At 40.4% G+C, this 24,550-nt stretch overlaps 1 protein-coding gene across 1 annotated transcript in view; it reads left to right on the forward strand.

The window, feature by feature from the left end:
* The window catches only part of LOC139696076 (protein gooseberry-like), a 166,125-nt gene that overhangs the window by 20,019 nt on the left and 121,556 nt on the right, over window positions 1-24,550 (forward strand). The window contains exon 2 of the mRNA XM_071594700.1: window positions 20,573-20,876. Coding sequence (XP_071450801.1) covers window positions 20,573-20,876 — 304 coding nt within the window. The remainder of the gene's footprint in view (window positions 1-20,572; window positions 20,877-24,550) is intronic.

Here is a 24,550-nt window from a genome sequence, read left to right on the forward strand (position 1 = left end):
GTGCGTTTTTTTTCTGATGAGCTTTTCCGAAAAAGAACTAGAATGAAAGTTAATATTTCCCGCGTCAGCAGTTATATTCTTGAAAGCCTACAAGATAGTTTTTTTACCCAATGTATTTTTAAAAATATCCAATTGAATTGAAAGTTGCGGAAGGTGTTTCGATGCTACGTGTCTTAACTAAACTGGTATCTATTAGCTTGAAAACTTGAAAAATCTGACGTAAAGTAAGGAAGGTACACAGTAGCCATGTCGTCGTTCCTGATCAACGGTTGATAAAAATGCATTTTTGAAATTTAAGCAGAAGAAATTCGTAAGCTATAGAAGCTATTACGAATAGGAGAAATCGCATGAACAGACTTCACGGCCAACATGTACAATAAAGATTAATGAGCGATTAGATGACAAGTTGAGATTGCAAAATCTGTTCTTTAATGCAATAGGAGTTTAAGTTGGAGGCTTTAGAGGTGCAGGTTTGTAGGATACAATAAATAAGTTTGGCAAAGACGAAGTCAAGCGAAGAAATGTTAGATGTGGTAAGGAGAGAGAGAAAAGAAAGTTAATGCGGAAAATTCCAAGAACACTAAAATCTTAAGAGGTCGGCAATATGTGGTAAAATAAATTTTGCGTTAGTGGCCCCGGCTATTAAGTAATGTATTTGGAATTTCATTGTAATCTATCTGTTATAGGAAAACTACCAATAGCATTAAATACTGTATTCATGTACCTGCGAGCGAGTATTGTCATTCTTAAGAGTCACTTGCTTGATGCAATACCAATGACCACGTGAGGTTGAAATGAATTAGGAAAATAAATCTTCTGTGCGTAGAGCGTTGAATTTGTCACCATTCATGGAATATAACCCCACCAAACGCACCTGTTCATTGTGGGATATATCGAGGTTGCTAATAGGCTGCCTATTCCTCCAATGTAATCCTAGTCTTATCAATTCATTCATTATTTGTACTCAATATAACCTATCAAACGCATTTTCAAAATTTACGAAAGTTAAATATCCGCCAAACTCCAATTTCCGGAATAAATATTATGAATTTTTTTAACAAAAGACTAATTACTTTGTGGACCCCCTCGAGTAATATCCATCATCAAAAGATAGTAGACTATCAGTTCTTACCACGGAATAGTTTTTTCTCTATCGGTAAATAGCCGCTCTTCTCTTACGATGTTCACTACAGTTCAGTGAACTTGTTCATCAAGCTTACGCAGGTAAGCCATTTTACGGAAACTGCTAGCTACTGACGTTGGCATCCATATTTTAAAATTAAGCATTATCCTATTCGGACTTACTGTCAATGTTTCTGACATTATTATGCATAGATGATTGGAGAAGATATTGATTTGGTACCTTAGCTACAAGATTAAGCTTAAACTATTTATATCTACCCCTTTCTCCTAGATTCAATGAGCTACCCCCCCGTCATAACATACCTATAATTTGCCTACCTCTCCTTGCTTTCCTAACATTTTTTCGCAGCATTTAAAAATGCAGCTTACTCTGAATACTATATATGCTCCAACCATAATTTGCCTTCCCATAATTTTCCCCAACAAATTTCCCTCACTGCTACCATCCTTTACGTTTTTCTTAATCTGTTAAGTTTCATACATACAGTGTTACCTCTACTTACGAATCGCTCAACGTACAATTGTTTTTCAATATTCCATTTGGTTCTCTAGGCATGAGCTTATCATCGAGATATGGACCTCAATGATTTCCCTATGCGGCGAATCACAGGCTACAACATGCGAGCAACAATGTACTCAATAAAATTCCTTAAATTGTGCTCATTCCCAGAGATGGCGTCGGGGGCGCGTTTGGAATATTCGGGTGCTTACTTCGCACCCCCGAGCTCAACTCTCACATACTGCCATTCATGTGTATCCACGTTCAGCCGTAAATATTCTCCAGTGCATTGGTAGTTTTTACTTAGCACGGATCTAATGAGTGACGAGCGTTTGGCGTGTTTTCAGTTTTGTTTATTTTAAACTTTACAGAGAAAAGGAAGGAAAATAGCAAAAATTCAAAAAAACAAGCTACCATTAAATTCATTAAAAACTGAATTTTTTAATGGAATGAAAGATGATTTTTGTACGGTACACTGAATTATTTCTAATATTTTTACTACCCTGCAAGCCACCGCTAGGTTTTGTGGTGGGGGCATTTATTTCGTAAATATGTGATAATTGTGCATAAATACATCTTTTTCCCAAAATTATACGTCTGGGAACGGATTAATTGATTTCACTTGGGATAATATAAATTGACACTCGCGATATGAACCGTGAAAGAGTACGAATTATGTTCTCAAGTCGAGGTACCTTTCTATGTGTACATAGAAAAAAGCCCCGCCAACCATTCAGACCTACTAAAATCCGCCAATCCTAAATTTCCCCGGAAGCTAAAATCCAAATCTCCATGCAGAACATTGTCCGACCACGATAGGGTCATGTTCGGTTAAAAATTAGTCTGGCGTGCATTCACCCCCTGCCACACACCATAACGGTGGCTTGCAGTAAATATATAAATAAATGCAATTAGGCCGGGTGCCGCCCCTGCCTCTTTTTTACTTCTTTTCACTCCCTCTGAACTCTCAATTATCCCTCCCCATTTCCCTTCCAAGAATGTATTCTTTATGGTACAATGTAATCTCTGCTCCACTTTCGGCCGTGGGGGAGTGTACCGCAGCTCTTATTTTCAGAATCATCCACAGCCACCGCGCTTCCTACAAACCTTTCCGTCTCCCGCCATTCATGCCTGATTTGGAAATTGTGACAATGCTCCACTAATTGCCGCATCAACTGACTCTCCGATACGAGCCTGTAGTAAACCCTCGCGTTGGCCTCGTGCACGTTTCAGTGATGCACGCCAAGCGCTCAGCGTTGGTTGCTCACCAGTCGAGTGCAACCCTCCCTCCGCTGGATCACATATACTATATTATTATATATATATTATATATCCGCTGGATCACATATATTATTTATTTATAACTATAAACACAGAATCAACCCGAAGGTCGGTTTGGTAGGTAGTACATATGTACTACATACTCAGATACTCAACCTCATATTTCCCGAGTTCTAATAAAAAAATATTAGCCTCACGTCTGTTTTAAAATATTTCGTCCATAACAAGTGATAAAAATCTTGTTCTGAACTCTCATTTAATGTAATTATTTGCATAGATGATTAGCTCTATGAAAACGACTTCGGAGACAACTTCCTTTTGTTCTCACTTCGCGGAAAATACTCGGCAGTGGTATTTCGTGAATTTTCTTTTTAAAAACCAGCATCTTACTATCATCGAGCCAGGGTTTAATGTCAATATTTACTAAGGTTCGGCGTCCTTTCTTAAAATAATTAATAACGACTTCACGATTTTTCCTGCGTTCACGGCTGGGTCGTTCAGGCGGACGCCAAGTATGGGGGCAGAACCAATCCACCTGGACCTAATTATGTCGTTTCCCTCACGAGATCTCCTGGCATTGTTCCTTCGCTTTCCGAGACATCTTGACTGCAGGCATTTGATTTGTCGAGTGAAAGGCACCGTCTAAAACGGGCAACAGTTTCTGGAACCATTCATCAATATTTTATCAGTAATTAAGTACGTGTGTCCCAGAGGCGTGTCTCACTTCCCTGAAGGGAGTATTTTGGTAAGAATTTGATATTGATTCGATGGTTGTAAGAATGATATGCATGTCTCGTCCATAAATGGCACACATGCCTCATCCATTCATGACCTTTTCCTGTGTGCAAATATCCAATGGTCTCTGTTATAACGAGGGGTCGTCCAGAACAAGTATTTACTATATACCGACGTCAATGGAAAGCCAAGCAATAAAACTGGATGTATCTACCTACACAATTTAAAAAAAGCTTCCACATCAAAAACAATAGGCAGTGCGTTTTTCTAGGTACAATTTTACAAACGTAAGTAATTTTAACCTGAACCGTTTCTCGACGCTGTCGGACCGAAATCCGATCGTGCTTAAAGTAAATATGTGGTCTGCGCAAGTTTTATTAAGAACTAAATAATGCAGCGAAATGCCGTTTTAAAATTCAAATAAAAGGAGTATTGTATGAAAATCGTAAAAATTACAACTTCCCGTGTGACTGCCTCTCGCATAAGGAACCTCTTCGATTTAGGGACTCGAAGTAAAGCACACTGCGAATTATGAGGAAGTCCGAAAACTAAGCAGGGGGATGAAAGCATGGGACTCGCACTTCAGGTTTAACCGCAGTGAATTTGTGGCCGTAAATGTCTTCCGTTCGCTCACTCGGCTATTCGTGGGCAACGAACTGCGCGTGTCTTCACTTTTCCCGATTCAAACATTCGCGCAGAAATATGTACTCCCGCTGTAATTTGCGGTGAGAGAAAATAAGTCACGGCAATTTCTCGCGCATCAAAGTAGAAAAAGAATCTTTCCTTTCTGTTTCTAACCGACGAGTATGTGCTGGGGGGGAAATTACAGCTTTGAAAATCTTTCCCATTCATTTAGGTCGAGAATTCAAGCCTCCTCCAAAGGTTTTGCAAAATTTCTCCATTTCTGGGCCGTGGAAATTTGTAATGCACGTCATCCTTCCATAGTGCTACAGAATATCGAGCGAGAATTTTATGTTCCGAATTGAAATTGATATTCTTAAAGGGTCCACGATTCGACATTACTGAAATTTAGAGACCTATATTTCTAAATATTGAGAACTCGACGTACTTTGTTTGTTGATGTTTACAAATTGAAATTACTTAAAAACCTTAAAACACAATCTGACTACATTTTCATCATGAAAGAGAAAGAACTCCTGAAGACAAAACTGATAAGAAGGTTTAATATATATGATTACCGTCAATCCCTTTAATTATTAAGAAGAAATGATTCATCGAACCACAATATTTGCTTGAAATTTAAGAAATATTATTTGGGTAATTTACTTTGATTAGTGTCACAATAATGCTCCAAAGTGGATAATTTCATTTTCTCTTATCAATATGCGCTTTTCAGTTCATCTGGGATTACGGCCTACGTTGCGTCACAATAAATTATAGTCGATTGACTTTTTATAATAATCATAACACACACACTATCTATCCATGGAACAACTCGTATTTTTAGAAGATATGGGTAGTTATTAGCGGAAGAATGAAATAATAAATCAATATCAGATGCCTGAATCTGAATTAGGCTTTAGTAGGGGTCACCGCATGTACTAACAGGCATCGATTGATTTAGAATGCCAATAAGGGAGAATAATATTTCAATCATGCAACGGGGGAGTGGCTCAGATGGTATAGAGCTCGCTTAGCACGCGAAGGGCACAAGGATCGATGCCTGGCGCCTCCAGAATTTTTTAGTCGCAAGTTACTCATGAAGTGGACAAATATGCCTTTTGAAAATCCCCAATCAAAGTGCCAGTTTAGTTTTCCTATATGAATCCTCGGGCCGTTGATACCTTTTCAATAAATAAAGAGTTTTCATAAATGCGTAACATTACTCCTGAGATCAAATGGACGACAAACTGATTGAATGTGTAGCTTAATAAATCGGATGTTTGAAAGCAACTTGAGTGAAGCCACTGTCGCGTTCCAATACTTTATAGATTATCTGTGAAATAGGATTGTCCCTCGGCGGGTCCCATGAAGGAAATAACAACCGCGGAAGCAATGATTTATTTATTAAATTTATTTATGTATAACCTGCAAACCACCGCCAGGGTGTGTGGCAGGGGGTGAATACATAACAGAATAATTTTTACCCGAACATGACCCTACCGTGGTCGAGCAATGTCTTTATGATCCCTTATCGTTCGTGGAAAAAATGACATCCTAAATCTATCTGTTCTACACTTGATCTCTCTAATTTTATTTGGCATTATCTTCCCTACCGTAGCACGATGGGACAATAATACATTTTCAACATCACTGCTAAAGAGACCTCTTTTCAATTAATGCAAGAGATTCGATCCGTAATTTAACCTTCGCTTCGTGAGTGATTCCCAGCTTAGATCCTCTAATGTTTTGGATACGCTTCTAAGTTTATCATCACAACGCTTTACGCGATCCAATTCGGCAAATAATCCAACTTCGTGAGGATCCCATATAGTACTTGCAGCGTATTCTAATCGAAGCCTAACCAACGATAGATAACATTTCTTTTTGACCTTTTCATCACATTTACCTAGTACTCTTCTAATAAATCCTAATTTTTATTAGCTTGTCCACTTATTCCCCGTATGTGTTTCACCCAGGAGAGGTCGTTAGTGATGGTAACGCCTAAGTATTAAATCGAGTCTACATTTTCCATTTCGGGTGAGAATTGCTCTTTTTCCAAAAATTTATGACTATGCACTTTTTTAAGTTTAATTCTAATTGTCAAGTGTCGCACTAACGCTGTATAGGATTAAGGTCACCTGATGAAGCTGTTGCGTCCTCAGGATCATGGATATCACGGTAGACCACTGCATCTTCGGTAAATAAACGTATCCTACTAGTGACTACGGAGTCAATGTCGTTAACGTAAAGTAGGAATAAAATAGGTCCGATGACACTTCCCTGGGGAACCCCTGAAGTAACTTCTACTGCACTTGAGCTAACTCCATCTATCACTACGCTTCAAACCCGACCATTCAAAAAGTCCAAGCCTGGATATTATTATCCAAGCCATATGCTTCTAGTTTTGCGAGTTGTTTACTATGAGGTACGTCTGTCGAAGGCTTTCTTAAAATCTAGGAAAATCGCATCCACTGGAACATTGTCCTCTCCAGAAATAAGAATATCATGAACAAAAAGCGCAAGTTGTCTCTCGCAGGATCTACCTTTTCGGAAACCGTGCTGATTTTTCATTAATAACTTCTGATTATCGAGGTGTCTCTCGATCGAACTAGCGACTATATGTTCCACAACCTTGCACACTATGGATGTGAGGGAAATAGGACTGTAATTACTCGGTTCCGCCTTATCTTCGTTTTTAAATATTGGGTCTTGGTATTGGTGGTTGCGTTAGCCGTTTTCCAATCCCTGGGAACCTTGTGATTTACCAATGACTTCTTCTACATTATTTCTAGATACGGCGCAATCTCCGAAGCTAGATCCTTTAATATACGATTTCAGTAAATACTGACAAAAATCATCAATTCGCCAAAGTGATAATAAGGTGACCAATAGGCTTAAGGTATTAACGGCCAGCGGTTTCAAATAGAAAAAAATCACCCACACAATTGACTGAAAAGCCCGCCGCTTTTCAAGGTGTCAAATAATAACAACAAAAAACTAATTGAGGCGCCAGGTATCGAACCCGGTATCTCTCGCATGCTAAGCAAGCGCTCTACAATTCGAGCTACGCCCCCGATGATAACGCAAGGGAACTTGGTCATTTCTTATCAATTACGGTCAACTAAGGGGTGAATTAAGGCGAAATTCATGAAATAATATTAACGATGAACTAAATGTTCATAGTAGTTGGTAAAATAGATAAATGGTTTTTTATTGCCCATATATTCAAAGGATAAACATACCACGAGTATAAATAATAACAACATGAGCTTCAGGTAGGGAAGCTGCCATCATTACCCGAGCGCAAAAACAGGGAAGAATATAGATGTAGACACGAAGTTAATGAATCGAATATTCTCTTAACATGCTAGAAAAATGGATTTCATCACGGAATAACTTCTAAATAACCGAAGGCAAATTAAGGTTTTTTTGTATTATGTAAAATATAAAACATAATTATTGAATGACTGAATCGCGAAAACGGCATAAAAAGAAAGCAAGGAAACTGTCCATTCATATACATTTAAAAGAATAGAAATATTCCACCTTTCCTTGAATTAGAAAAATAGCATGGACGTTCGTTTCATCGAAACCGGGACCCCTCCCATGCTGGTTGGCCATCCGTTTCCTACCCCGAACTGATCTTGGAGGCGTGGCCATTATGTCCCATACCTTAGCATATCTCTGTCAATAGGTATTTAATGGCTAAAACATGAATATCAGACCTGTTGAAACCCTAAGAACATCTGGAGGTCAACCTAGAATCAGGAACACGACGTTCTGCATCAATATAGTTTCTAGGATCGAAAAACTGGCCAATTATCATAGGACTTACCTTTGATGTAGGGAGAACTGATAATGGTTAATGAATTGATCCTTGTTAGTCCCCTCGACTGCCCTCTGAACTATTTATGATTTAAATAATCTACGCGTTCCTTCAAACATTGAGACGTAGCTCAGATTGTAGAGCGCTCGCTTGGCATGTTAGAGGTACCAAGATCGATACATGGCGCCTTCGATATTTTTACAATTAATTTCATGATTTCGCGAGTATACATTGAATACTTAAACGATATATTTTCAAAAATACAAGTATTTTGTTTTAATTTGCCCATTGGACGTCAATCATGCCTCTCTTGCGCTCTCCTGAAATTTGATTGTAGGGCACGTTGCGCCGGTGAATTGATAATTGTTAGTGCGACCGATGCAATCACGAAACGCCAATTACAAAAGATAAGGGTCCACATACAATCTAAACTCTGCTATTCTCGATAAAGTGATATTGGCTAAACAAAACTTGGGGAAAATTTTGAAAAATTAGATTATAATATTGAAAATATTGACTATTATGTACTGCAGCACACGTTGATAAATGAAATAATATAGAAAATGTGTGAAAGGCAAGGTAAGCTGTAATCCCCAAACTAGACTGTGTCTGGATCTCATCCTCGTCGTTCACTCTTTCCCATTCGCCTCCTTGGTGACCCGCTCATCCCTCCCCCCCTCCCTCCCTCCCTCGCATCTCACGCCCCGACGTTCTCGCCCGAGTCGAAGAGACGCCGCCGATGCTCCGTCGTGCGGGGACGACGCCACCGCCGAGAGACGGGAAAGGAGAGTAAGGGGGAAGGGGGCAAAGGAGCTTTCATCGCGCAAGTTCGGCGAAGGATCACGAGTATGACGGGGTGGTATGTCGCAAAACGGAAACTGGAGCAGAACCGCGGGAGCATCGGTCCGGCGTCTCCGCCGCCGAAGTCGCTTTCAGGAGGAGAGGAGGGGGGGAAGGAGCATGACGGAGTGGTGGTGGATGGATGGAGATCCTGGGGCATCGGCCGAGAAGTGCAGCGCGGCACCGGCTTCATCGCCCGGAACATCGGCGAGCATCGCGTCACTATCCAGCCACTTTTACTTGCTCTCTTCCCCCCATCCTCCTATCGCTATGTACGTGGATCCTCATTCCTCGACCACCGTCCCACAGACTCGATCCGTCAAATTCGATCTCCCGGGAGTGGTGACGTCAAGGAGTGATAATGCGAGCATTATGTATGCAAAGGAAATATTTTGCATTTATAATCTACTTAGTTCCGACTTACTCATCTCTGTGTTCTGTGTTCGTCCTTTATATGTTCTCCTGTCCCTTTTCCTCATATCTATTTTCATGTGAATGAGTATTTGTTCACCGTTTGACGGGATTTCGTGTTTGAATGTTTGTATATATGTGTGTATATATAAACATATATATATATATATATATATATATATATATATATATATATATATATATATACACATACACATACATATATATATATTACATATATATATATACACACTTAACGTATTATTATTAGGTAATTACCGGTTAAGGTAGGTTTTAGATTGCCTACAGCTCCTATATAAATATTTTGTGACCCCTAGCAAAACACAACATCCTACTCTACATCAGGTCCCTCTTCATCTTTGAGTACTTCCTTCCTCCCTTCATCCCGGCCAACATCCCTATGCTGGTCCTTCCCTCTCCACGTATACCCAACCTTCATCCACCTATCACAGCCTTCAACATCCCACTGCCGGTCAAAACCCCCTTCAGCCACTTTTCCTGCCTCCATAGCATTTCTCCCAACAAACCCCTCTCTTCGCCCACCATACCAAGTACTTCCTCATTTGTTTTCTTCTCTGTCCATTTCACCTTCTTCCTTCATCTCCACACCCACATTTCAAAAGCCTCCAGTCTACGTCTATCCTCCTCCGTCAAAGACCACGTTACCGCACATACCGTACATAGCTACGCTGCATATCAAAGTTTTCACGAGTCTTTTCTTAACATCCTTACTCAACGTCCCCGTCATCAACTCCCTCCTCCTTGTGAAAGCCTCTTTGCCTAGTGCAATTCTTCTCCTTACGTCCCTACTACCTTGACCGTGTTGGTCCAAAACACTTCCGAGATACGTAAACTGTTCTACCTGCTCTAGTTTTTGCCATCCTATTGTAATGTTTAGCTTAGCCATTTTCTTTCTAGAAAATTGCATAACCTTTGTTTTAATAATATTGATTCTCATCCCATACCTGTCGCACTGAATTTCCAATTCACTAAGCAATGCTTGCAGCCCCTTGGCTGACTGACAAACTAAAGCTTGGTCATCAGCAAGCCTACCTGATTTTACGAATTCCCCGCCCACTTTCATTCCTACCTCCTAGGGATATATATATATATATATATATATATATATATATATATATATATATATATATATATATATATATATATATATATATGAATGAGAGATAAGTAGGTAAGAAACAAAACAGAATAAGTGCCTCTCCCTTGAGGGAGGATTGACCAGAATGTTCAGCGTCGGCTTAGTTACCTTCTTCAGGGGAGGAATGGATGGATGGATATATACTTATACGCGTATCGCCACGCACCAAAATACGCACCGTATTTATGATGCGAGCTAGGGATGGAGCTGCCGGGGGGAAAGAGAAAAAGAGTCGGGGTGGAGCCGGATGGGCGGAAGAGGACGCAACCACCGGAAGAGTGGATTTCCTTACATTGCAGTTATTGCAACCGGGGAGTTGGGAAGGGGTGGGGGGAGCGGCGAACGTGATCCGCGACCCATGGATGGATGCGGCGCGTCCCGCAAGTCGATTTGTCCGATCTCCCGGACTCGAACGGGTTTTTTGTGAGCTTAGTGCACACAAGTACAGCATGTCTCGCGTGAAAGGGAATTTCTCGGTATGACACTCATGCCTTTCTTCCCCTCTCGTTGCATACCTTTCACAATGGATCTTAAACGGCTGCTGAGTCATTTATTATGAGAATACGTCTTTGTCTAGTTACGGTAGTTACTTACGTACACCAACCAAGGTAAATTGGTTAAAATCATACCAGTGTTTTCAGGTGGTTAAATATGAGGTCATACATAAACATCCAAGATCATGTGTAATCCTTAACACGACGAGACTTCATAATGAACAAGAACGAAGTGGAGGAGAGATGTAAAGGCTTAAATGGAGTGAGAGAGCGCATTCTGACGGGTCTTGTAAACCTTTAATTGGAACTCTACTGCAAGTGCCATTTGTGAAATACAAACTCGTGATGTAAATTCAGTTTGAAATCAGCGTAAGACAATTTGGAGAAGCGATCAAGGGGTTCAGGTACGATGCAGCTCAACGAAATGCTTGACTAGAATCGTTTCTCTTTTCTTTTCTTATGATTAATTCACATCCCTTAACCACCACACAGATTCTGCGAGGCACTATAAAATTATTTCAACCTTTTGGCTGACTTTCTAACCAATTTTTGATCATCTGCAAATCTGACAATGGTAGAATCAAAGCCACCAGTATTTTTGCTTAAATGCATTGCTGTAGCATAAAATTTATTTTGCGACGACATCGTATCACATCTCAGTTTCTCACCTTTAAAGGAAATGCTGATGTTTAGGAAAACATGGCGTTTTGAATTTCAATAATTTTTCATATAATATGGCTTAATAATAATAAAAAATACAAAAATAATAAAATAAATACAAAATTGATCGGTGATTATTTACGCTGTCCATTGGAAAATTACTGCCTTCACTTTTAATTCTCGGAAATTTCAGCAAAATTGAATTAAGTGGCTTAATAATGAAAAGGAAAGGAGTTGAAGATGCACGTGTGGGCCAAAAAAATAAGAGCTCCTCCTTGGCATGCAAACTCATGAAGTATCTGGACATTGCATCAAAAACTGCCTTTGGATGAAGAGGGTAATGAGCACACCAACGCCCGGGAAGATATATGTCAAATGAGAGCATGCAGTTAACAGTAAATGACGTCAGTCCGCTCAGCAAGTTACCCGTTCGCTTGTTCAAATTTCCCCAGTTCGATTCCGCTTCGGGCAAAGGCATCATGGCATTCGGGTGGACTACTGGGGCACGGAAACAGTATAAACCAAATGTATTTATCTGGATCACACGGTACTGTTGTCCATTATGCTTAAAATATTACTTCAGGCTTTTTGCCTAGTAAATATTCTTCAACTATTTATTTAAGGGAATGTTTAATTTCCTGATTAAGTTTAAATTTTACGAGACAAAAGTTTTAGAAAATTTAAGTTATTATGTTACAGAAAAAAAAGAATTTAACAGTCGAAAGATTGTTCGGTCGATTTTTAAGTCAATTGGATCCAGCTGGATCCAATTAATCTAAAATTAAACATCACATTTTTCTTGGCCATTTGCTTTGGTCTGGTTATCATCAGCTAATGTTTTCCAGTGGATTATTTGAATAATAACTCGGAATAATGTATCGGAAAAAATATCCCTATATCCGTTAAATATCCCAAAAATACTTGATTCATTTGACTTTTAGATAAACCTTAGATTATGTAAATTTATTTGCTCTACGAATCGGAGTCGTCCGCAAGGCATTTCGAGCTATCGATCCTGGCCCTGCACTCGTTCCATTTACGCTTTTTTTTAAATGAAAACTCCGCTTCACTTGACTCAAATTTTCATCTACTCTGCGGCAGTTTCATACTAAAGGAACTTAGCGATTGGAATGGTGTGAGAATAATAGTGCTCGATCATAAAGGCGCTATTGGCAGGACATAAGTGAAGACTGAAGCGTTTTCACTTCATTCCATATATTCATGTTCCAAATCTTAACCAATCAAATTTAATGGTATATTTGTCATTATTTTCAAATTTATACAATTCATAAGTCGTAGAGATATTTCGATCTCGCTTATTGAGGTAGTTAAAAGGGAAATTTGAATGTGTTAAATATTCTTTCACGCCAGGGGAAGATGCAACAAGAGAATTATCTGGTCGGAACATCAATATTATTTAACATCCGCATTTGTTTTAAACCCATTCATGAAATGCAGAATAAAGATTTTTGCCATAACACTTATAGTTAACGGCCATCGACGCATTCTCCGTTCATTTTATTATGGAATGAGGATATTATTCGAGATCAAGTTTGGGTCTTAGCGTGGTCCCATCTTTTACTCATTTCAGTGTCAAAAGGCATGCAATCGATACGGCCAATTGAAAAAGAGTTCCGCTCTCCTTTTTGCCGCAATTTATTTCGCGGATGTTACGAGAACCTTTACCACAAGTAACGGTTAATCGTAACCCATGATTTGAAAAAGTATTTCAAGGAAAAGTGGTCTTCTATAGGCGGTGCATCCATGAGAAACCTCAATGTGGAACAGTTTCCCTCGATATATTTTATCGAAATGCGGTGTAAGTAGCGATTTCATCATTGCGCCCTTATATGTTTATTTATAAACGAAGTAACGTGTCTATCCATAGAATAACTACTAAAAATAAATGACGAAGTTGCTAGAGGTTTAAAAATTCATTATTTCCATACTAAAAATTTTTAAGTCAAGCCCAGGTTTCTACGTATAACGATAGCATCGCCTAATCGCCACGCTGACATATCTTATACCTTTTTGATGTCTTGATTTGGAATTGAAAGATTTCAATTGATCAATCGTTGCTTGATTGCTTAAAAATTTCACTCATAACTCGATGACGTAATTTGTAAATTTGTCATTTGAAATTCCCTTCCTTTCTATCCTTACTAAAGTAAACATATCATTTCCGCTAATTATTTAATAAGTAAACCTTGTGTATTTTCAAAGAATCTGTAATGTGAACAGTATTTAGGCATATTATTTTCGCCGTTAAAATATACGCAATTTAATCATTCGGTGATCATGATCTTACACCTCTTTTAGCCTGAGTACGATGAATTAAATTCACTAATAATCCAGAACTACTTGTCAAACAGTAAATACTAGTCGTGATCGTATAAAAAAATAATTTAAAAGTACGAGGGCAACAACGCCTTTCTCCTCGTACAATTTGCGAACATTATTAGATAATAAAGCAAATCCAAAATTTTCACCTCTTATTGCATCTCAAAAATAGTGTCGGAAACTGCAGTAATACAGTAATTTCACTTGGGATTTGGAACCATGGCCTGCATGTATTAGATTAAATAAAAGTTTTTTTTTCGGAAAAGTAGATGTGGCGCTTTCCGGCAATGGTGCTGTTTCGACAATTCAATTCTAATTTCAGGCCTTTCGCTGTTTTCTGAACTTCAATCGAATTAACCACAAATAACTGTACTCTGGTAACTGTTTTAGCTCTAGGGCACCCTGCCACTCCATTAGCCAAATCGAGATATTGACAGGACATCAGATCGAGTGGCGGCCGAAAGTTTGAAAAAAAAAATATTAACCGAGAATGTCAGAAGGGACTCGCGGATACTTGAGGACAATGGTCACTTTCTGCGCCGCCTTCACAGTTTTCATTGTACTCACAGAGAGTTGTCGGACCGTGACAGGTCATTTCCTCCTCGATCAAACATTGGATTTGCACGTCATCCAGCGGACCTCCCCTCTTGTCCTCACGAGCAGGTGGACACCGGAAGAAATGGGCGCAGTGGCGGAGCTTCCTGAGGCTGGTCGCCCCTCGCACGTTTTCGTCCAAAGGCGACCCGTGCGGGGAGCGAATGAAGTTAATGGGAATTAATGGAGTGCGGCGGCAGATCGGGGAAGGTAGAGGGCGAGCCGAGAGCATCCGCCTTCATACTCCGCCATCATGATTAAGGGAGTTGGTTGATCTGCCTTTGGCCGCCACAATGAGGACTGCAGTGTCAATTTGATGGTGCTTAATGTGTGGCGTATGAGCTTCAATTTCATTGCATGTGTGCGTATTTTGGGATTAGTGCGAAAATTGAGTGAACTCCACTACAGGTGGTATTATCTACGCCCCTTCGGGTTGATAACCGTGTTTATGGTTTGCATACATTTAATTATGTATAAGTATGTATGTACATGTAATATATACGCACACACATACACATGAGGGTCGTAGTAGTCCAGGGGGTAGAGCGTTGGACTTAGGACCGGAGGGTCCCGGGTTCGATTCGCGGGCAAGGCCCCCGGGGACCTGCAGCTCCACCCAAGCTATGGATTTTTCGGGTACCAGATCTTCCTGGGAAACCATAACCGGCACAGGGAAAGGAACTGGCTCCCCTTCCCTGATGTTTGAATTTCACACGCCGTATAGGGCTTAGTACTGGGTGAACTCTACCATCACCTACCAAACTGACCTTCGGGTTGATTTATGTGTTTATGGGTATATATATATATATATATATATATATATATATATATATATATATATATATATATTTACATATATGTGTGTGTATATATATATATATATATATATATATATATATATATATATATATATATATATATATATATATCTTTGAAACGGAATGCTCTTCGGCGACGTACAAATATATAAAAATACAGATGTAGATTTTTAGACTATAGAGACACAAAGAAAGTACACTCACAATATGATGTTTGACGTTTCGACGGCTCGGCCGTCGACTTCAGATTCTGAATATATATATATATATATATATATATATATATATATATATATATATATATATATATATATATATATATTGTGTTCGTCCTTTATACGTGTTCCTATCCCTTTTCCTTATATATGTTTCTGTATATATGAGTATTTATTCGCCGTTTGGCGGGATTTCGTGTTTGAATGTATATATGTATATATATATATATATATATATATATATATATATATATATATATATACACACACACACATATATACACACACATATATACACACATATACATACACACACATACATATACACATTCACACATAAATTTTCATTTTACCCGTTTATGTTTTAACACACATCATATGCTATTTGTACATATATCCATACAGCAAATGCTTCAGTGAAGTACTCGTTATTATCCTGTGTCCATCCTTAACCAACCGAAAACGTTTTGAATAGTAGTAATAATAACTTGCATATTTCTGGTTCGATACATTCATATGTCGTTGAATTATGCGTTTATATAACATACGATATGTTGATTAGAATATCAGCATATTTTTTTCGATCATTGTGCGCAATGAGGATTCTTTTAAGTCCCCACCTGCTACGTACAAATAATTCTACAATAGCACCTTGCTGGTTTATGTATTTTGCGACATGTTTACATAAATATTGAAGCGGTACACACGAATTGAATCAAATGCCTTTATGAAACAAGAATTACCATTCAGATATTCAACTGAAAATGCTTTTGTGCGATGTAACAGAGTAGTGTAATAACAGTAGACCTTCGTGGTTTTTGCATAGTTTTCTCTACCGTTTCGGTGGGCATGTAGTAACGCGGTTAGTATAGTGTGTAATATGTAGTAACATATTTAATTTATTATATAACAATTTGCCGAGTTGCTAAACTAGCAAACTTAGCAAAACCGTAGCATATAATGGCATGCTGCCCCTTTGTCTCGTTGAATATGGTGAACTTATGTAAATGTCAACAGGGATTAATACACTTTGTTTTTATTTATTCACTTTTGATACCGTTTCCATAGCTCATTCTTAAAATTTCACGCCTTTGTTCTACTTGTATACAATAGTGTCTTTGAAAAAAAGAGGCCTGGCTTAATAATATGACCGCGAAACGTGTTTCCGGGCACATTCCTATAATTCAGCGAGTGAAATGGGATTAGATACAATGCGTTGAATAACTTTATGAAATACGTTATCGTGAAAAATAATGAACAGCAGAGCTTCGAAGTGTGTCGTTCACGCGATGTTTCTCACGCATGGAGAGTGATGAAACGGGCGAGGAGCAAACGCGAAAGTTTGGCACATTGCCTAAAGAAAATAGCTCGCCGCGATTGGCGATTAGGAAAAGGGGGAAAGTGAATGAATTCATTACATTACAATTTCTCTCCCAAGAATATCAATCAAGATTTCGGATAAGCATATGCACACAAGAAACGCAATCAATGCCGCGATTATTCCCCGCGCGACGTCGTGAATGGAATGGCAGGGGCTTTATTATGATAACCACTCAAGTTTCGAATATTCATTCGCTTTCTTGTATAATGCGGATAAGTACCAGCCGTCGGTCGAAAGCATAATAATCCATCCCTCGGGAGTATCTCAGTTTGACTAAGGAGTTCAGAAGAGAGAGGAAAGGAAGATGGCTATCAAACTTGGCCGTGATATTCGCAACGAAAATATTCAGATGGAAAATTTCCAAGTCAGACCACCCAAGCGTTTCTGTACTATGACTACTTCTGCATGGCAAAAGTTATGTACATTATTTTACCATCGAACGCTAAGGATATTGGAGTTTACTTTTTAAATTTTTTGGAGAAGGTACTTATCTTAAAAATGTGCACAACCTCCATTTTCCATTTCCATGCCTGCCTCGCCGTGGCTCACCAATTACCTGACTAGATTCGAGCGTGTGAATATCAGACTATATTTCCTCGTCGGATTCAAGTGATGAATTACTTGTGCCTATCGATCGAAATGTAAATTATAAACTTAATCGGGGAAAATAGCACGCCGTAAATGACTCACTTTTAAATATGCCTCGGTTTTCATGACGACACCTCTGCCGGTTACACCTTACAAACAGCCAGAGGGAGGTGCTGTAATAAAGCAAATGGAATGTTAAAAAGTGTGTTGTTTAAAGCCTGTCACAATTCCACAATGGGAATTTGTTTGCAGTCATATCAATGGAAAGACAGCAAATGTGCTCAAGTGAAGCTACGGTTAGAGGCGACGAGGAAGAAGGATGCATCGATCGTGCTCAGTCGAGATACGGACCTTTGTATAATTAATACCGTGGAAAACTCTGGCAACTTTGAAAAGCGTCCCAATTTTGAATTTAATGAAAGTCGAAAAAAAAATCCTTGGATTCGCATTGTCGTAGAAGAGTGCGAGTGTTTTTACTCGTAAATATGAATTCGATGCTGGTAAGTTCACACGTGATCGCTAGTAGCACAGGCTATGGATGAAAAGTTGTTTATTTAACGTTTTTTTATTGGGGTCGGATTGAGATTATCGACACCCTTCTTCCGCCTAACCCCTAAGCACAACATTGAAGACAACTACATGCCCTTAAGTGGAGGAAAACCCACCTAGCCGGGAACCGAACCCGCGACCACTGGCGAGAACGCTTTGAAGCCTACTTCCTTCAATGGTTGATGCAGAATTCGACCTCTTCAATGCGACATTAAAGTAATTGCAAATAATTTTTTTATGACAAGGACATTTTTTTAAATGAATGTGCCGCCAAAGAAGTTTCCTAGATAACTGAACAAAATGGACGGCGCCCACCATGGAACTTGAAATCACGTGACTTTGGAGATTCTTACGTACGGAATCGTGTTTATTTTTGAAAAAAATCCGAAATTTCGAATGAACGACGAGGGAAGTCTCCCAATGATTTTTACGCCTTCCCAACGTGTATTTTTCGGTTTCGTTCAGACGGTCGCATTCCGTTCATGAAAAAAGATGCATTTTTTTATTAAATGTTCTTAGTAAATAACACATGTCATGATAAAAGACGTTAGGATATGCCACTATGTATATTAATTATAATACTAAATGCCAGGGTAAAGGGAATGGATGAAGGCGATCCGAGAGTGGCACTTGGTTTCCCACAGTGTCGCTCTAAGTAGCGTTCTCTAACCTAGTCATTATTCTTGATGATAATCAACAATGCCAGTCTTAGTGAGGCTTAGGTCATCATCTCCCCAGCCAATCACAATGAATAGCTTGCGTTATAGAATCCAGCCACGATAGTTTTTCCTCCATATGGATGTGGTATGGATGTTAGTTTTCCTCCATATGGATGTGGTATGGATGTTAGTTTTCGTCCTTGCTGCTCGTTTGGCTGAATTGGATGTAAGATACGTGATTGGGGTCGTCGGAATTCCACGAGCCAATTATCATTACCATCAATATGATATCCATCGAGCAGCCACAAAGGCACGTGGCAGATGTGAAACACAGTTTATTCTCGGAGTAATTGCGGATGTTTTAAACCGTACTTATGAAAATTTCATGAAGGAAAAAATGTTGTTGGGATATTATAGATGCTAGTGTACGGTTAACTTATTTTCCTCCGGTTTGCATAAATTGTTGTCATATATCGTAGAGTAAAATGGACACTTCGATTGAACTGAATGCTTCTATCATTCCAAATATTAATATTCCCCTCCTAAGTAAATCTCTTCCTTGTTCACGCAGTCCGGTATAATTTTCTTTTCTTCCCTCCCTTTTTATGGCTGGTGTCCCAACAACCCCTGCCTTACACCGCCGATGCGGCTTGCAGGTTATTATGCAGATGTAGGTGAGTCATGTTTTTTTAGAGTTTTTCCACGTCCAGTTCACTCTTTCCCGGACTGAACGTGGAAAATGCATGAGCAGTTAAATCTCTCCCTTGTTGCTGAGCCAACGTCATTCAATTCGCAGCATGATTGGCAAGAAGCAAGGTTCGTCAACTCCCCCGACACTCGCTATTTCGTGGCTCCATATGTGTCCAGCATCGGACGCATTGGAGCACGGCGAATGTGCTGTTTTATAATCAGGGAACATTTTTTTTTGGTAAAAGAAATTGTCGTGGTCCAAGATGAGATTCCCTCACCTTACTCATCGAGCTTGCAAACAAGTACCTTTTATGGCAACTGCACAATTAATCGACCAGTTAGCTCTATGTACCGGGATTCAAAACTGAGTTGCCAATCTTGACAAAAGTAATTTCAAAGACGGGACTTTAATGCGCATATTGAGAGCGTGCCTTTGAAATTACACATCAAAGTAGTCTTTTATACGCCGGTCATTAATTGTGGTTTTCCAAAACGAGCGATGAATTATTCATTCACAGAAGCTGTGAAGTCAAGGAGTACTCTCCCTGGGTAAACATAGTGAACAGAGCGGTGGAATTCAGGATAAACGGTCCCGGGTACATATCCGGGTGGATCACCTTAACTGACCCCGAAAAATCCATATTTTGATTGCAGAAATTCCTCATAGACTACAAACAGCACAAGAAAAGGAACTGGCACTTTTGCTACAAATGGAGGAATTTCACTGAATTTTTCATTTTGTCTGAGGTGCTTAATACCAGGTGAATGATACCTTCACCTGTCCGGCAAACCTTCGATTGGTGTGCATTCACCCCCTGCCACACACCTAAGCGGTGGCTTGCAGGGTTATAAGATACCTAAAACCGTATTTTACTCACTGAAATAGGAACTAGTGAATAGTTTTGATGACATAGATCCTCTAATTAACAAATTGCCCTCATAGGATTGTTTTGGTGCCGGTTAAGGTGTGGTCCGTTCGGCCACACATTGGCCATGGAGCACGTGGAACTGAACCCAGGGTGCTCATCATCAATCCCTTTTCCAGGCCAGGGCCGCGTCAACCAGTTGGGCGGGGTGTTCATCAACGGGCGGCCCCTGCCGAACCACATACGGCTCAAGATCGTCGAGATGGCGGCTGCCGGCGTCCGGCCCTGCGTCATCTCCCGCCAGCTCCGCGTCTCCCACGGCTGCGTGTCCAAGATCCTGAACCGCTATCAGGAGACGGGTTCTATCCGACCCGGGGTCATCGGAGGGAGCAAGCCGAGGGTGGCCACCCCCGAGGTGGAGAGGAGGATCGAGGGGTACAAGAGGGAGAACCCGGGGATATTCAGCTGGGAGATACGCGACAGGTGAGTCCTGATGGCCCCGGGAGTCGGCATCCCCCATCCGGGTGCTTCGTTCTCTGCCCCCGAACAGAATTGGTCAGATTTGGCGCCTTCCCCATCCTTCCTTCGAATTTCGATTCCCAAGAAAAAGCAAGGTCGTGCGTTGTATTCCGAAATAATTTGTTCCCATTCACACAAGGATCTAAGCCCAAATGAGAGTTCACCTTCATTTAAATCGAGGATATTCACCCTGCAGCGATTCTGTTCTGAACCAATTATTGGCATCGTCCTTTCCGCAGCATCGCTCCAAACACCTTGCCGACGGATTTTCCAGGACAACTTTGAATTTCCATGCATGCATTAATTACTTATTTCTGTTGTGGGTCCCGCAATTTCGAAAGTGTAACGCCTCCGAAGCCCCAGGACGAATTTTGAATCTCAGGGATTGGAGAATTTTTCTTTGGGTTAATCGTTTAATGTGGACATAGTAAGTGGAAAATTAAATTTACAGATTTTGTAATAATTTTAATGATTATGCTCACTTAAAAATTCTAATTAGTAACTATTTTGCGCTAAATGTGAAATGCGTGATAGAAGAATAGACACACAACGGAAATATTGGCGTCAGTTGGCAATTAGAATTAAGCTTAAAAAAAGTGCGTAGTGATGAATTTTAGGAGAGGGAGCAATTCCTTCCGGAACGCGTAATGCATCGGAAACAGCGAAATGTAATGTGCTGGCTCAATACTCAGGCGTTACCCTCACTCAAGACCTCTCCTGGTTGAAACATACGGGGGCAAATGTGGACAAGCTAGCAAAAAATTAGGATTTATTAGAAGAGTACTGGCTTAATGTGATGAAAAGATCAATGAGCAATGTTATCTGTCGCTGGTTAGGCCTCATTTAGAATATGCTCCAAGTACTACATGGGATCCAGAGGAAGTTGGATGAATTGCCGAATTGGACCGCGTGCAGCGCCGAGGAGTCAGATTTGTGAAACGTTGTTATGATAAACTTAGAAGCGTATCCAAAATATTAGAGGAGCTAGGCTGGGAATCACTCAAGGAGCCAAGGTTACATTAGAGATTGAAGCTCTTTCATAAATTGGAAGGATATCTCATTTTAGCAGTGATGTTGAAAATGTATTATTACTCCCATGGCACTACGGTAGGAGAGATCATGTCAGTAAAATCAGAGAGATAGAGTCAAGATTTAATTTTTTCCACGAACGATAAGGGATCATAAGAACATTGACCACGGTAGGGTCATATTCGGGTTAATATTATTCTGGTGTGTATTCTCCCCCTGCCACACACCCCGGCGGTGGCTTGCAGGGTAATAAAATATCTATCGAATATGGGATTTTTTTCTCAGTATCTTTTTTGCTTTTGCCAGCAGATATTTTTCGCGTAAACATAAGCTGTATGTCTGCCCACAGGTAGGATCTAGACAGCCATCCACATCAGAGAGAAAACGGCCGATTTAGATTAATGTATCCTTGGGCAAGTCGTTGGCTTTAACGTGAAGCAGCACCAAGAAGAAATCGGTTCTGTCCGTCTTGCGTTCTTAGGCTGATGCTCAAACATTCTCAAATAATCATTGCATACACACAAACACATTGGGAACAACCTCAAAAAATTCTATAAAACAAACTAGCATCGATATTTAGTCGCCATTTTTAGGGATATTACGAGCAAGAAATAGGGGACGTGGTAGTTACTGGGTGGAGCGTCGGACCACTGACCGGAGGGTCCGGGTTCGATTCCCAGGTAAGCCTCTCTCTGCGCCCTCCGCTTCATCCGAGCTGTCCGATTTTTCGGGTACCATAACTTCCTGGGAAATCATAGGCGGCTCAGGGAAAGATCTTGGCTCCCCTAGCCTGATGTGTGAATTCCACGCGCCGTCGGGCTTTGAGTATACGAAATGAACATTATCATCACCCATCATCCTGACATTCGGGTTGGTAACTGTGTGTATGAGCCAAATTAATGTATCCATGACTCAATAGCCATCGGATTACGAGACAGGTTCGATGCGAAAAAAATCAGAATAACTTTGACTTGAGGACGCGCGTAAGACTGAGGGTGAAACTGCTGTCTGCAAACAACTTACCTCATGCAAATTCGGCGAAGAAATATGAATCTTTCCCCGGCTAGAAGTCGTGGAAACGTAGGGAATAATTTCGCACTCGACTGGAATATGCGGAAGCGGCTGCAGGCGGGGATTGAAATCTTGTTGCTGCCATTTTGATAATCCGATGAGGGAAATATTCAATGATACAAGGGTGCTTATTTGAACATCTCCCCGGTCAACACTTCTTTTCAATTGCAGAACCATGCAAAATCGGGTCTCCTCGCTCGTCCCACACAGCAGCTGCTTCGGCCACTCGAAGCCATCCTTAGATAGAGGGGCGTCAATTACTAATCGAGTATTTAAATATCTCACGGCGAGGGAATCGCCCTGGCGTGCATGACGGATGAAATCGCGGGCGGTTTTCCGCTTGCGACGTTCCGTGTTGAAATTCTACATACATCGACGCCAGTCGGTTAAGTAATCGATCGTCGCTGAATGGTTGTGTGTTGAATGATTCGTCTCTAAATTGTACGAGATTTTTTGAGCGATTTCGTCGATTCGTTCCGAGTAAGTGGGAGGACCGGAGTCTATCAACCGCCGCGCAGGCGCGTGCGTGAGGATTTGTCGGCGTGCGAGCGATTATATCGCGTAGAACTAACGCCTCGAGAGGGTGGGAAGAAGAAGTGTTCGCGTCGCGCGGGGAGATGGATGTCATGGCCGTCCTGCGTCTCGGCACGAATGCTTTTGAAAATGGCCAATGGTCTGGCGGTGGCTCATCCCCAGGGGTTCCGATTCAATGACCTCATCGGCGAACATGCGGGACACTATCCAGACGTGTACAGCCCCATCATTTTACAAGGCGGGAATGAGGAATGGCGTTACATCATCGGTAGGGTCACACAGCATTGCCTCCTGCTCAGTCTATTGAGTTCATTTATTTATTTCAGTACCCTGCAAGCCATCGTTAGGGTGTGTGGCAGGGAGTGAACACACACCAGACTAATTTAACCCGAACAGGACCCTACCGCGGTCGGACAATGGTTTATGATCACTTATCGTTCGTGGGTAAAATAACAACTTAAATCTATCTGTTCTTCATTTAATCTCTCTAATTTTATTTACAAGACCTCTCATGCCGTGGCACGATGGGAGTAATAATGCATTTTCAACGTCACTGCTAAAATGAGATATCCTTCCAATTTATGAAAGAGCTTCAATCTCTAATGTAACCTTGGCTCCTTGAGTGATTATCAGCCTAGCTCCTCTAATATTTTTGATACGCTTCTAAGTTTATCACAACAACGTTTCACAAATCTGACTCCCCGGCGCTGCACGCGATCCAATTCGGCAATTAATCCAACTTCCTGAGGATCCTATATACTTGGAGCATATTCTAAATGAGGCCTAACCAACGACAGATAACATTTCGAGTTTCGGGAACTTAATGGGTGAGCGTGGACAGTTTTAGTACTTTCTATTTATTTTCTGAAATTACCCACACCATTGTTTTTCATTATTTTAATAAGAAGACTGAACGAGAATGTCTCAGAATCTTAGACAAGATTAGTACAATGGTATCATGTTCAACATTGAAAACATTCAAGATCCCTGAATAAGTAAATTGT

This window comes from Hetaerina americana, unplaced genomic scaffold (assembly GCF_022747635.1).
Source record: "Hetaerina americana unplaced genomic scaffold, ioHetAmer1.1.p SCAF_67, whole genome shotgun sequence".
NCBI classification, from domain to species: domain Eukaryota; kingdom Metazoa; phylum Arthropoda; class Insecta; order Odonata; family Calopterygidae; genus Hetaerina; species Hetaerina americana.